This window comes from Oncorhynchus keta, chromosome 20 (assembly GCF_023373465.1).
Source record: "Oncorhynchus keta strain PuntledgeMale-10-30-2019 chromosome 20, Oket_V2, whole genome shotgun sequence".
NCBI classification, from domain to species: Eukaryota; Metazoa; Chordata; class Actinopteri; order Salmoniformes; family Salmonidae; genus Oncorhynchus; species Oncorhynchus keta.
In genome coordinates this window covers 21,503,714-21,517,792 of record NC_068440.1, presented here as the reverse complement: position 1 = coordinate 21,517,792, position 14,079 = coordinate 21,503,714, and the positions used below count along the sequence as shown (strand labels likewise).

The 14,079-nt window shown below is 44.7% G+C and overlaps 1 protein-coding gene across 1 annotated transcript in view; it reads right to left on the bottom strand.

The window, feature by feature from the left end:
* Positions 1-13,790, bottom strand: part of LOC118399543 (E3 ubiquitin-protein ligase TRIM71-like) — a 48,334-nt gene extending 34,544 nt beyond the window's left edge. Inside the window, exon 1 of the mRNA XM_035795711.2 lies at positions 11,715-13,790. Within this exon, the coding sequence (XP_035651604.1) occupies positions 11,715-12,476 (762 nt within the window). The 5' untranslated portion in view covers positions 12,477-13,790. The remainder of the gene's footprint in view (positions 1-11,714) is intronic.
* Between the last annotated feature and the right edge of the window lie 289 nt (positions 13,791-14,079).

Genomic DNA, 14,079 nt, shown 5'->3' with positions numbered 1-14,079 from the left:
CTGCTCTCTTGTAATGTGTATATTTGTGTTAATGCAATTTAAATAAACCTTTTTTTCTTGTCATCAAGGTTGCAGGCTGTACGCGTGAAGTACAGGGATTGTCAGAAATACATTTGTTATGAGGGGCAACTGACCTTCAAATCCTTTTTGGATTGTGGTGAGTGAAACATTTCAAATTTCACACAATATCCTATGGAACAACATACTTATACTGACTCTCAGTGTTGATAGCTATCTGTGGTGTATTGCTATAATACTCAGACTGCTGTTGTAACAATTCAGTACGTGGCAGTAGTAGACAGGCTGTAGACGGCATATAATTGGAATTGACAAGGAAAGGAGCACAAAGTCAGTTTTGGGGTTACGATGTTCACGTAAGGTGACCTCTTGATTTCTGTCTTCTGTTCTTTTTTTTTTCTCTAAAAATACACAACATATTTAATCAATAATGTTGTGCAATCTATTTTTGTCTTCACAGTTGCCAATAAATTTGACATTCCAACCTTGGACTTAAAAGTCTATGATGAATTGAAGACCGAAGTTGATGAGGAGGTGTTTGAGTTTCTTCTAAAGAAACAAAATCTTGGTGTGCTGGAGGTTTGTTGACCCCAAAACCCAAATCCCGATGGTGAGTTGCATATGAGCTTAGAGCTTCACATTCATCCATACAGTCCTGGCTAGACTAACACATGTTCTGAATATGTGAGACAAGCAGATATACCTGCTGATTTCTTTTCTCATTTTGATGTTTTAAAATGGTTTTTGGTTTCTGTACTGACCTCTCCCACCCCTTTTAGAACAGTAGTGGGCCTAATCAATTCAAAATGTTACATTTTTGCATTCCGCCTGTCATCAACAAAAGTCCTCTAATCATGATAATGGATGTTTCCACCTAAATGTGTTATAATTACAGTGTTAATTACACCAGTTAAATGTTAACATGATTGCTAGATTCGTTGAGCTCCTCTGCAAGCAGCTCCTTATCAAAATGCAGTGACAATGAGGGGGACTCCGAGGACACCATTATATTGCAGCAGAGTCCTGCTACAAGACAGACAGCCGAGGATAATCGTCTCTCATGTAAGTACTGCACATTTCCAGTTTAAACAAATGCCAAACTTGAAGATTGAGTGATAAATGACCAATGAAAGTTGTGAGAGGATGATCATGGTGTGTTTTATTATACTTGCTATTTCATTGCTGTTTTAAATGTGTTAGTGTGTTCCTTTTTTAAATTACTCCAACGTAGACGATTGAAGACATTCTGAAGAACAAACCTGGAGGAGAGAGGATCATGAATGAGTATGCTCGGACAAAAAGCCTAACAGATAGCAGAAGACACGATGTGGTCAAGATATTGGTTGCACAAATGACAAGTGAACATGGGTATATGTCATATACTCATTACATACTGTACCTTACCACCTAACACAATTTTTAGCAGAAGTTGTGATTTACACATCAATATTTTTGTTTGGATCTCAAACAGTAAAGTGTGTGTGTGTCTAGGACAAGGCATGTTAAAGAGGACCACGCCATGGTCATCATTGCCTGGCTGATCCTAGGAGCAAGTTATGTAAGTAAATTAATTAATTAAGTCTAACCTTTTCAACTCTCTTACACCTTAAACATTTTTCAGAATGTCAATATTCAAATGGTTGTTTTACTGTTGGGTGATGTTTTTATTTAAACTAAAGATCTGTTAAGATGTCTGTATGCCCACCATATCTGCCATCTCTCCTAAGCTCAACTCTGGTGGTATAAAAGCCTAGTTAAGTTCTGCACTGCGAGAGTCAGACCTGTTGAATGAGCAATTCTTCATCTACGGGCGTGTCTGTAGTTTTAAGGATAAGAATGAACATGAAGATATTTTAACCTGCTCACTCAAACTGAATTATACACTGCTCAAAAAAATAAAGGGAACACTTAAACAACACAATGTAACTCCAAGTCAATCACACTTCTGTGAAATCAAACTGTCCACTTAGGAAGCAACACTGATTGACAATAAATTTCACATGCTGTTGTGCAAATGGAATAGACAACAGGTGGAAATTATAGGCAATTAGCAAGACACCCCCAATAAAGGAGTGGTTCTGCAGGTGGTGACCACAGACCACTTCTCAGTTCCTATGCTTCCTGGCTGATGTTTTGGTCACTTTTGAATGCTGGCGGTGCTTTCACTCTAGTGGTAGCATGAGACGGAGTCTACAACCCACACAAGTGGCTCAGGTAGTGCAGCTCATCCAGGATGGCACATCAATGCGAGCTGTGGCAAGAAGGTTTGCTGTGTCTGTCAGCGTAGTGTCCAGAGCATGGAGGCGCTACCAGGAGACAGGCCAGTACATTAGGAGATGTGGAGGAGGCCGTAGGAGGGCAACAACCCAGCAGCAGGACCGCTACCTCCGCCTTTGTGCAAGGAGGAGCAGGAGGCACACTGCCAGAGCCCTGCAAAATGTCCTCCAGCAGGCCACAAATGTGCATGTGTCTACTCAAACTGTCAGAAACAGACTCCATGAGGGTGGTATGAGGGCCCGACGTCCACACGTGGGGGTTGTGCTTACAGCCCAACACCGTGCAGGACGTTTGGCATTTGCCAGAGAACACCAAGATTGGCAAATTCGCCACTGGTGCCCTGTGCTCTTCACACTGAGCACATCTGACAGACGTGATAGAGTTGAGCACATCTGGGACATCATGTCTCGCTCCATCCACCAACGCCACGTTGCACCACAGACTGTCCAGGAGTTGGCGGATGCTTTAGTCCAGGTCTGGGAGGAGATCCCTCAGGAGACCATCCGCCACCTCAACAGGAGCATGCCCAGGCATTGTAGGGAGGTCATACAGGCATGTGGAGGCCACACACACTACTGAGCCTCATTTTGACTTGTTTTAAGGACATTACATCAAAGTTGGATCAGCCTGTAGTGTGGTTTTCCACTTTAATTTTGAGTGTGACTCCAAATCCAGACCTCCATGGGTTGCTAAATTGGATTTCCATTGATAATTCTTGTGTGATTTTGTTGTCAGCACATTCAACTATGTAAAGAAAAAAGTATTCAATAAGAATATTTAATTCATTCAGATCTAGGATGTGTTATTTTAGTGTTCCCTTTTTTTTAGCAGTGTACTTTACTTTAGGAGCATTATTACAATGCAGAAGATGGGAGTGGATATCTAGCATGTAGACTGGAATCTGTTCAAAGGGAAGCGTCAGACGACAGAAGACCATGCATCAGTCACTGACGTGTAAGGGATTTTGATTGTAGTTAAGTCTCATTCATGACAAATGACCAGAGAATAGTTGTATGTAAACATCTGTATAGCACTTTGAGATATCAGCTGATGTACGAAGGGCTATATAAATAAATTTGATTTGTATAAGCAAGTGTTTCTTAGAAATACTGAATACTGAAGAGTAAGATACTTAGTATTAATTCTGTTTCTGAGTCAAATAAATCCTACTTTTCATCTGGTGGCTTTACTGCATGCATGGCCGCCCTTGCAGAGTTTCTGAGCCTAGTTTTTATATCTTATGACACATTACCATATACTTGTATAGAGCAGACAAACCCAGTAATCTGTCAATGTTTCACCATATTACAGGTGGTCCAAAAGCAGATAGACCCCTTCAGAGAGAAACTATCCAACAACAGAAAGCCTGTGTTGAGGCCATTGCCCTGATGAAGAATACAGCTGTTGAACCAATTATAAAGGAGAAGATGAAGCAGACCTTCGCATATCGCCAAAAGATGGTTCATGACCCAGTGAAGTCCTCTGAAATATTCACAGTTTCCAAGATTCCAAGACATAGCAGGAATGGTATGTGGATCTTCGACTGCCTTGAAACTATCAGGACAATTGTTTTCTGTTCTACAACAGTCTGATTAGGACTGTGATATATTACATGACGATAGTGCCACACCATAATGTTTACTGTTCTACAACAGTCTGATTAGGACTGTGATATATTACATGATGATAGTGCCACACCATAATGTTTACTGTTCTACAACAGTCTGATTAGGACTGTGATATATTACATGATGATAGTGCCACACCATAATGTTTACTGTTCTGTCTTGACTTATTCCATCTTGTCTGCAGATTGAGCAAGATTTCAGTCTGATGTTTGGTAATGCAACCTCTGCAAAGTTCCTGGAGAAGTGGCCTACTCTCTATAAGCAGGAAGTCATTGACCAAAGCAGTGGCCTCACACAGACAGGCGACCTGCAAGACCTGGTTCAAAATGCTGGATCCACAACAGAAGTGGAAAATGGTCTGCTGGAATAAAATGATTATACTAATGGAAGGGAGCATTGTTTTTGAAAGCAGAATGGAATGATGTGTACTTTCAGGACGGGACAGTGACATGTCCTCCATTTTGGTCCTTGTTCACCTTCTGCCACCGTCCCCTCATGGCCGCAAGAAACCAGGAAAGACCACAGCCAGACACACCAGTGACCACATTGTGAAGTTTATCAAGATGAGGTTACAGTTGACTGTTCTGTCCCCATTCCTAATCCTAATAACTACTTTTAAGATTATGGACAAATCATGGTAAGATCGTGTGTAGCTGTAATTTACATTTTCACAATGTTTGCGAACCGTGATTCATTTTAATAGCACACTAATGAAGTTCTTGTGTCCCAGACTGGGACCAGCATCCAGGGGCATCTGGAGAGCGTCATGGAAAGCCTTCAACCCTATCTGCTTGCTGTGGGGACCCAGAGGAGTGCGATTCACAAGTAATTCATTGTGATTGATAAACATGCAATACCTTGTAAGTCACCAGACTCTCTTGCCTGTTTTGATGAGCTTTTCAAAGCTCATTTTGTCTTCGGTACCTCGTACAAAGCATCTGTATAAAGCACATGAGCCTTGTTCTGATCATGGTGAAGGCCCCTCTACAGCTGAATATGTAGCACTAAGTCATTTTGATGACTTGCCATCAACAAGTTCCCCTTCTGACTCAGTCCTTGTCAATAAGAGTCTTGTAGACAGCTGCGCTGCAACCATAGCTGACCTTACAGTGGCAGGTGTAGGTGAAACAACCATTAACTCTTTGGTCATTTCCATGGAAGAGACGGTTGATGATATTCAAGCTAAAGAATCTGTGAAGAAGTGTGTCTATACAGGAGCCTATTAAAAGTGACATTGAGTGTAAAATTGATCAGTGTTTTGAAAAAATGTCAAATCCTTTTGGTGTATTAAATTCTGAAAGTAAGAGAATGCAGTATTTTACAGAAAAGTGGGGAAGGGTAGACCCAGTTGAATACGTTCTTGGTACTAGATTTGATACACGACACTGACTACTGGAGGCTATGATCAAATTGTTGTTACTGATCCATTTGTTTACATCCCCATTTTGAAAACATGACAGTTTATTTACAAACACCCTGAACATAAAGGAGATAATGCAGACTGATTCCAGTTCAAGAAGACTTTATGACTGACGTGATGGAGAGCCATGCTCTGTTTTCAAAACAGAAGCATGCAATTCAGATACAGCTTCTCTATGATGATTTTGAAACTGCAAATCCTCTTGGATCATAACGGGGAATACATACATTAGGAGCAAACGACGTCAATTTACGGAATTTTTCTCCAAAGTTCAACTAATTTCTGCTTAATATTCATTTGGTGGGCTTTATTTCATGCCCAAGACATTAAAACATATGGCTTTTCTAAAATACTTGATCCAGTTGTGCAGGATATTACAGTACTTGAGAGGGATGTAATTATGGTCCCCTTGTATGATCAACCAGTGTATGGAACTATTGTCCAAGTTACTGGTTTTGTTGAATCATTCAGATATTTTTGCTGCTTTTGTCTTGCTGAGAAAGAGGACTTTCAAACTGCATTTGATGAAGATTCACCCAAGATAGTTATGCGAACTCAAGCACTTCATGCAGGACTCTGCCCCAAAAATGAGCCAAATCCCAGTCTTCCCTCTGTGATGGGTGTTAAACGTTCTTGCATTCTAAACTCCTTACAGTACTTGAATACATCTGAAAACTTCCTTGTTGATATTATCCATGATATCTGGGAGGGATTGGCACAATATGACATAACTGCTAATACTGCACTTGATAGACAAGTACACAACATCAAATGAAACAGGCAGGAGAATAAAGAGCTTTAACTATGGTTACATGGAGCAAAACAACACACCTCCTGTAGTGAATTTAGGAGAGGACTAATGACTTGGGGTTAAACGCTATCCAGTCCTGGTGTTTACTTCTCAATCTACCACTTCTCTTTGGAGACTTAGTTTGTCCCAATGATCTACACTGCTTTTACTGTTGCTGTTGCTTCAGATTGATATCAATGGAGAAAATTAAATGTTTACTAAGGTTATTACAATTTTTCTTAATCGCAGAGCACCACAGGTTATTCAAGCAATTGTTTCCAAAAAAGAGGCTGCTACCGAAGCATCATTTTATGGTGCATTACCCCACATGTAGGCTTAAAATTGGACCAGTTTTGCATAGCTGGTGCATCCGCTATGAAGCAAAGCATCATTTCTTTTTTTTTAACAATTAAAAAGCTTTAAAAATGTAACTAAAACATTGGCAAAAAAACACCAAAGTCAAATAGCAGACAGTTGGCAGACATTTGACCCCAACAGAGTCATGATCGGTCCAGGTAAAATGTTATCTTTAAATGTGGTGGACTGTGGCTGTAAGATGGCTGAGACTCTTCAGGTACCAATTGACACCACGGTTTTAAATGTTAAATGGGCCAAACACCATGGACATATGTATCGTTCAGGTTTAGTTGTTTGTCTTAAAGAACATTGTGAGATGCCAGTTTTTCAGAAAATCCACCATGTTGTTGTTAAAGATGAGAGGTTACTTACTGTTGGTTACTTTTGCAATAACAATATGTCTTGATTAGCATTTTAATGCATATACAGTGCCTTGCGAAAGTATTCGGCCCCCTTGAACTTTGCAACCTTTTGCCACATTTCAGGCTTCAAACATAAAGATATAAAACTGTATTTTTTTTTTGAAGAATCAACAACAAGTGGGACACAATCATGAAGTGGAATGACATTTATTCGATATTTAAAACTTTTTTTAACAAATCAAAAACTGAAAAATTGGGCGTGCAAAATTATTCAGCCCCTTTACTTTCAGTGCAGCAAACTTTCTCCAGAAGTTCAGTGAGGATCTCTGAATGATCCAATGTTGACCTAAATGACTAATGATGATAAATACAATCCACCTGTGTGTAATCAAGTCTCTGTATAAATGCACTTGCACTGTGATAGTCTCAGAGGTCCGTTAAAAGCGAAGAGAGCATCATGAAGAACAAGAAGCATTTTTATAATGCTATTTCTGACTTCTGTTGACTCCACAACATGGCGGATATCTGTATGGCTTATTTTGTTGTCTGAGCGCTGTACTCAGATTATTGCATGCTGTGCTTTCTCGGTAAAGCTTTTTTTAAATGTGACACAGCGGTTGCATTAAGGAGAAGTTTATCTAAAGTTCCATGCATAACACTTGTATTTTCATCAACATTTATGATTAATATTTCTGTAAATTAATGTGGCTCTCAGCAAAATCACTGGATGTTTTGGAACTACTGAACATAACGCGCCAATTTAAACTCAGATTTTTGTATATAAATATTAACTTTATCGAACAAAACATACATGTATTGTGTAACATGAAGTCCTATGAGTGTCATCTGATGAAGATCATCAAAAGTTATTGATTCATTTTCTCTCTATTCCTGCTTTTTGTGACTCCTCTCTTTGGCTGGAAAAATGGCTGTTTTTCTGTTTTGTGTGCTTTCGCTGTAAAGCCTTTTTGAAATTGTACACTGTGGTGGGATTATCAACAAGTTTATCTTTAAAATGGTGTAAAATACTGTTGTATGTTTGAGGAACTTTAAGTATGAGATTTCTGTTGTTTTGAATTTGGCGCCTTGCACTTTCACTGGCTGTTGTCATATCAATCCCGTTAGCGGGATCTAAGCCATAAGATTAAATACGGACTTGTGATTTATTGACGTTAAGTTTAGTTGTACAAATGCCACTCTTGACTGATAATATTAAATTATATATTGAGTGAATTGGCAGAGTTTTTATTTTAAGCAAAATAGAGTAATAAACAATGAATAGAGTAGAAATAACTGAAAATTGAACTCTGCAACAAGATACATTTTTACTCTATTTAGACTGGGACCAAATGTGATCTTTGAGTAAAAATGTATTCAATTTGAGTAAGAAATGACACTTTCCACAGATAATATAAAATTCTATATTGAGCGAATTGGCAGTAGAGTTGTTTCCATGTTAAGCTAAATAGAGTAAATTACAGTTTGTAGAGTTAAACACCGAATAGACACCGAATAGAGTAGAAATAACTCTGAAAATTGAACTCTGTAACAAGAGTAATTTTTACTCTATTTAGACTGGGACCAAATGTTATCTTTTGTAGAGTATAATTGTATTCAATTTGAGTAATATTTACTGTGTACTGGTGTGTGTATGTGTGTGAATTCCGGACACACAGCATTCCCCACAATAGATTTTCTGCCCCACCCCCCAAACATTCCCCTCTCTTCGATCAAGACTTCTAAGAGGGGAGTCGGTTACACGTGTGTGGTGTGTGAGTGCACGCTCACACACACACTAGACACATAGCTGTCCATTTCCAAACAACTCGCATTCCACGTTGGCCTGTAAAAGAGACCACCCCCACTTGAATGCCAACCAACCCTTTACACTACTCAACTCTACCCCCAACACCTGCCTCCAACTCCAGTGTGTTGTGTGTGTGTGAACGTGTGTCTAGTTTGTCTGTGTCTAATGTGTGTGCATATAGTGTTTGTGAATGTGTGTGCCTGGCGAGGGGGCAGTGTGCCTGGCGAAGGGAACAGTGTGCAGGCGAGGGGGCAGTGTGCTGGCGAGGGGACAGTGTGCTGGTGAGGGGGCAGTGTGTCTGGCGAGTGGGCAGTGTGCTGGCGAGGGGGCAGTGTGCTGGCGAGGGGGCAGTGTGTCTGGCGAGTGGGTAGTGTGCTGGCGAGGGGACAGTGTGTCTGGCGAGTGGGCAGTGTGCTGGCGAGGGGACAGTGTGTCTGGCGAGTGGGCAGTGTGCTGGTGAGGGGGCAGTGTGCTGGCGAGTGGGCAGTGTGCTGGTGAGGGGGCAGTGTGCTGGTGAGGGGGCAGTGTGCTGGCGAGGGGGCAGTGTGCTGGTGAGGGGGCAGTGTGCTGGCGAGTGGGCAGTGTGCTGGTGAGGGGGCAATGTGCTGGTGAGGGGGCAGTGTGCTGGCGAGGGGGCAGTGTGCTGGCGAGGGGGCAGTGTGCTGGCGAGGGGGCAGTGTGCTGGCAAGGGGGCAGTGTGCTGGTGAGTGGGCAGTGTGCTGGCGAGTGGGCATTGTGCTGGTGAGGGGGCAGTGTGCTGGCAAGGGGGCAGTGTGCTGGCGAGTGGGCAGTGTGCTGGCGAGGGGGCAGTGTGCTGGCGAGGGGGCAGTGTGCAGCCATCTGGTCAGTATGGTTGATGGAGTTCCAGAGTCTCTACAGATCTAAAGGTCACTTTTCCTCTTTGTACTGATGTTCCTCATCTGCGTACAGACCCCAGTGTGTACGGCAAAGGTTGGAGAACTGGGTCACTGTGTGTGTATCTGTATCTGGAAAGGAGAGGTGAGGTAGGGTGAGGCTGGGTGAGAGGAGAGGTGAGGTAGGGTAAGGCAGGGTGAGAGGAGGGGTTAGGCAGGGTGAGAGGATAGGTGAGTTAGGATAAGGCAGGGTGAGATGAGGGGTGAGAGGAGAGGTGAGGTAGGGTGAGAGGAGTGGTGAGGCAGGGTGAGAGGAGGGGTGAGATAGGGTGAGGGGAGGGGTGAGGCAGGGAGAGAGTGAGAGAGGAGTTAGGATAAGGCAGGGTGAGATCGGGTGAGAGGAAGGGTGTGGCATGGTGAGAGGAGGGGTGAGGCAGGCTGAGAGGAGGGGTGAGGCAGGCTGAGAGGAGGGGTGTGGCAGGGTGAGATTGGGTGAGAAGAGGGGTGAGGCAGGGTGAGAGGAGGGGTGAGAGGAGGGGTGAGAGGAGGGGTGAGGCAGGCTGAGAGGAGGGGTCTGGCAGGGTGAGAGGACGGGTGAGAGGAGGGGTGTGGCGGGGTGAGAGGAGGGGTGAGGCAGGCTGAGAGGAGGGGTGTGGCAGGGTGAGAGGACGGGTGAGGCAGGCTGAGAGGATGAGGGGGTGTGGCAGGCTGAGAGGAGGGGTGTGGCAGGGTGAGAGGAGGGGTGTGGCAGGGTGAGAGGAGGGGTGTGGCAGGGTGAGAGGAGGGGTGTGGCAGGTTGAGAGGAGGGGTGTGGCAGGCTGAGAGGAGGGGTGTGGCAGGATGAGTGGAGGGGTGAGGCAGGCTGAGAGGAGGGGTGTGGCAGGGTAAGAGGAGGGGTGAGGCAGGGTGAGAGGAGGGGTGAGATAGGCAGTGACATCTAAAATAAACAAAACCACGAGAACTAATCATCAGCTAGAGGACAAGAGGCAGTCACATCACGGTTCAAACACACCATTGAGTGAGTCATGAGTGAGACATTACTGGAAAACAGAGCCCTTACTGGAAACTTGAACTCTTACTGACAATTTGACATTTCTGTATGTATGTGTGTGAGTCACTCCCTCCAACAGAGGCCATCTGGTAAACTAGACGTATAATAACGAGTGAGGACAACCAAGACTTGATTTTAAGTAATGTTGCTCTTGTGGAATGTCTCTGCTTGACCATTACAGATATCACAGACACCAAGGTGCAGTTGCATGTGAAAACAGCATGGTTTACATTTGCTCCAATGTTAATGTTTTATTGGACGCCCTCTCTACTACCTCGCTGAGCCACTACAGTCTTCTCTTCCCTCTGCCTAGGGGTTCTTTGCCGTCAGCGAAACATGTGTGGTGTTGGAGTGAGGGGCCTCTCCCTCTGGCCGGTGGGGTACAGCGTAATCAGTGTGTGTACAGTGCACGTGCATGCCTGTGTCTCCAGGGAAGTAGGTGAAGAGCCACTGAGCTCGTCTTTGAACTCCAGGCCATATGGCCCTCTGTGAGGCCCAGGCTACGGCACACTTACTCTAATACTATTACACTGTGTGTGTGACTACACATAATGCTATTACAGGGCAGGAAGCTGTGTGTGTGGTTACTACACACATAATGCTATTACACTGTGGTACCAGGGGGTCAGGGGTAAAGCTGCCTGGTATCACTCAACTAGCTGGCATTACAGACAGAACTGCTGGGCTTTAGACAGTTAATGTTAGTGTTTATTTTTGACATGTGTGTGTGTGTGTGTGTGTGTGTGTGTGTGTGTGTGTGTGTGTGTGTGTGTGTGTGTGTGCTAATGTGAGAGTGTCTAAAGTCCACACCTATGGCCATATGAAGACCAGCTGTAAGGACTAAACCTATAGCTGCAGTGTAGTGATTTAGGGAGAACAGTGTAGTGATTTAGGAAGAACAGTGTAGTGATTTAGGGAGAACAGTGTAGTGATTTAGGGAGAACAGTGTAGTGATTTAGGGAGAACAGTGTAGTGATTTAGGGAGAACAGTGTAGTAGTGTAACAGTGTAGTGAAGCAGTGCTCGAACCAGAAACCCTGTGGATCCACAGAGTGAAGGCACTACCTCCTGTTCCATACACTGTTGGCCAAGGCCTCATTTCCATTTGAATGTGTGTGTGTGTGTGCGTGTGTGTGTGTTTGTGTCCCTACCTCGTTGTCGTGGTTCTGACAGAAGCTCATCCTGTCCTGGAACAAAGGTAGCAGGGAGAAGTTGTAGTGAAAGGACTGGGCCAGGGAGATGCCCACGCCTCCCCCCCCTTCTCCACCTCCTCCGATGGGGATGATCTTGCCTCGACCCGCTTGGTGCTGGTGCAGGCTCTCAGCTAGCCTCTCAATTAAGTGATCCTTGGTCAGCCGGACCCTCTGGTGGGCACGGACGCAGTTATCACACAGGTACTCCTGGCAGTCCAGGCAGTGGGAGCCGGCCGGGTTCCCCTCGTCACAGGAGCTACACGTAGGCTCTCCCAGGCGGTGTGGGCGGAGGAGTCCGCCGTGGGGGTGGTGGAACCCGGGTATGGAGCCCCCGCTGACCCCCCGGTGGTGGCCGTTGATATTCTGGGCGAGTTGGAGCTGCTCCTCGGAGCTCACCACCACATCCAGAAGGTTATTGAAGAGGAAGTTGGAGGAAGGGAGGGAGTCCACTCCGGCTTCAGAGATGGAGACCTTCTGATTGCAGGTGGGGCAGCTGAGTTTGAGAGGGTCCCCAGGGCTGCGCTGGCCCTCCAGACACTGCCTGCAGAAGGCGTGGAGGCAGGGGAGGACATGGAGGCGCCGGGAGGAGAACGACGAGGAGGAGGAATGAGATGAGGAGGATGAGGTGGAGGAGTTGGAGGAAATAGGAGTGGAGGAGGAGCCACAGAGCTCCTTGCAGAGAGGACAGGTTTGTAGGTCGGAGTCTGAGTATGAAGCCATCTGAGGAGTTTTAAACAAGGCTACACTTTATAAGAACATCCACTCAGGTATTACTGGGGTATTCATTTGGGAAACGTACGTTTGTTTCTCCCCTTGTGTTCTCTTCTGTGGAAAACAGGTTCTTGAGGTTGGTCGTTTTTTACAGTCAAAATGCTCCACATACACAGGATAGACCCTATAGGTGTTATCTCCCAAAAACAACCGTCAACTGACGCCAGATACGCAAATAAAGTCCGCCCTTTTAGAAGATTCTCTTCAAATCAAATTAGCAACATTAATTTCAGTTCACAATGATACAATATCTTCACTTGGATACGGCTTTAGAATAATTATTACAGGCTACTCACTACAATTATGGCCAACTTTACATAGGCCTAAAATCTATTCTGTCTTTTTTTGTGTGGGCTATTTTCATGAGGGCAAAACCAAAAGAGCCACATTTAGAGTTCACTGGTTTTTGTTTATTCATTCATTCGTTTGTTGTTGTTTTTGTTGTAGATGTCGCGGCCTGGCGGGTTTATAGAATAGTCCGAAAACAGATTTTGTACAGGATCCCCCTCAAAGTGCCCAAAGCTCCTTTTTCCTCCCCAACCAACACAGCATCACACTACTCAATGCAAATATTTCGTCCCGTTTTCGCGTCAACGTTGTCGGCCCTCTAGTCCACCATCCGGGCCCTCTCCAACGCCGTCAGAGGCTTGCAGAAGACGGTGGTTTCGGTTCGCTCTCTCTCCGCCGACAAGACCGTAAATTATTCATCAAAGCATTGGCTCAACAGCAACTCGATCTGATTGCCGCTCTATAGGTCCGTTTGGCGACAAAATACCCCCAACCGTCTCCGTTTTTAAACCCCCCCTTCTATATGCACAGTCCCACAGTCGAAACCTGCTCCAGGCACGTATGCATTTACGTATGCGTATCCCCCTTCTTTCTCTCTCCCTCCCTCCCTCTCTTCGAGAGGAGGAATGCACAGGGCTTTTCTAAGCGCCTCTCTGGAACCTTGAAAGGGGGAAAGGCACGAGCCTCCGAGTCACTCCAATCGCATAAGCCTGGAGGAACTCCGAAATTGCAATTGAAAGGCCGTTTTATAGCGATTCTGTAGTCCCAATTTTTCTATCTGTAGTTCTGTTTTCTGTTCTGGTAAACGCGCTCTGAAACACAGACACATACACAACACTGTGCGATCCTATTGCTGGCCACGCGCTCGTCCCGTCCTTGTTTATGGGCGCGTGTTGCTGACTGATCCTCCAACCGCTTTAATCCTACTGGGAGGAATGGACACACACTTCCGTCCTGGCTGGGAGGAGGGGAGGGGAGTGGAGTGGAAGAGAGAGGAAGGGAAACGGACAGGGGCTTGGTTTATTGCTTGTGCTGCGAATGGGGGCGAGGGGTTCCGGAGGCTCTTGCCATTGTGATGGACGTGTGCTGTAGGCTCAGGCAAATTACATTTTCAAAAAATAAATAAACGTTTCCAGACAGGTGATTTAGAATTTTATTTATTCCCCGACTCCAAGTCTGGAGGACCTCTTGTAAAACAATTTAGATGAATGAATGTGTTGTAGCCTAGCCTGTTGTAATAACTTGAGGCGGCAGGTAGCCTAGT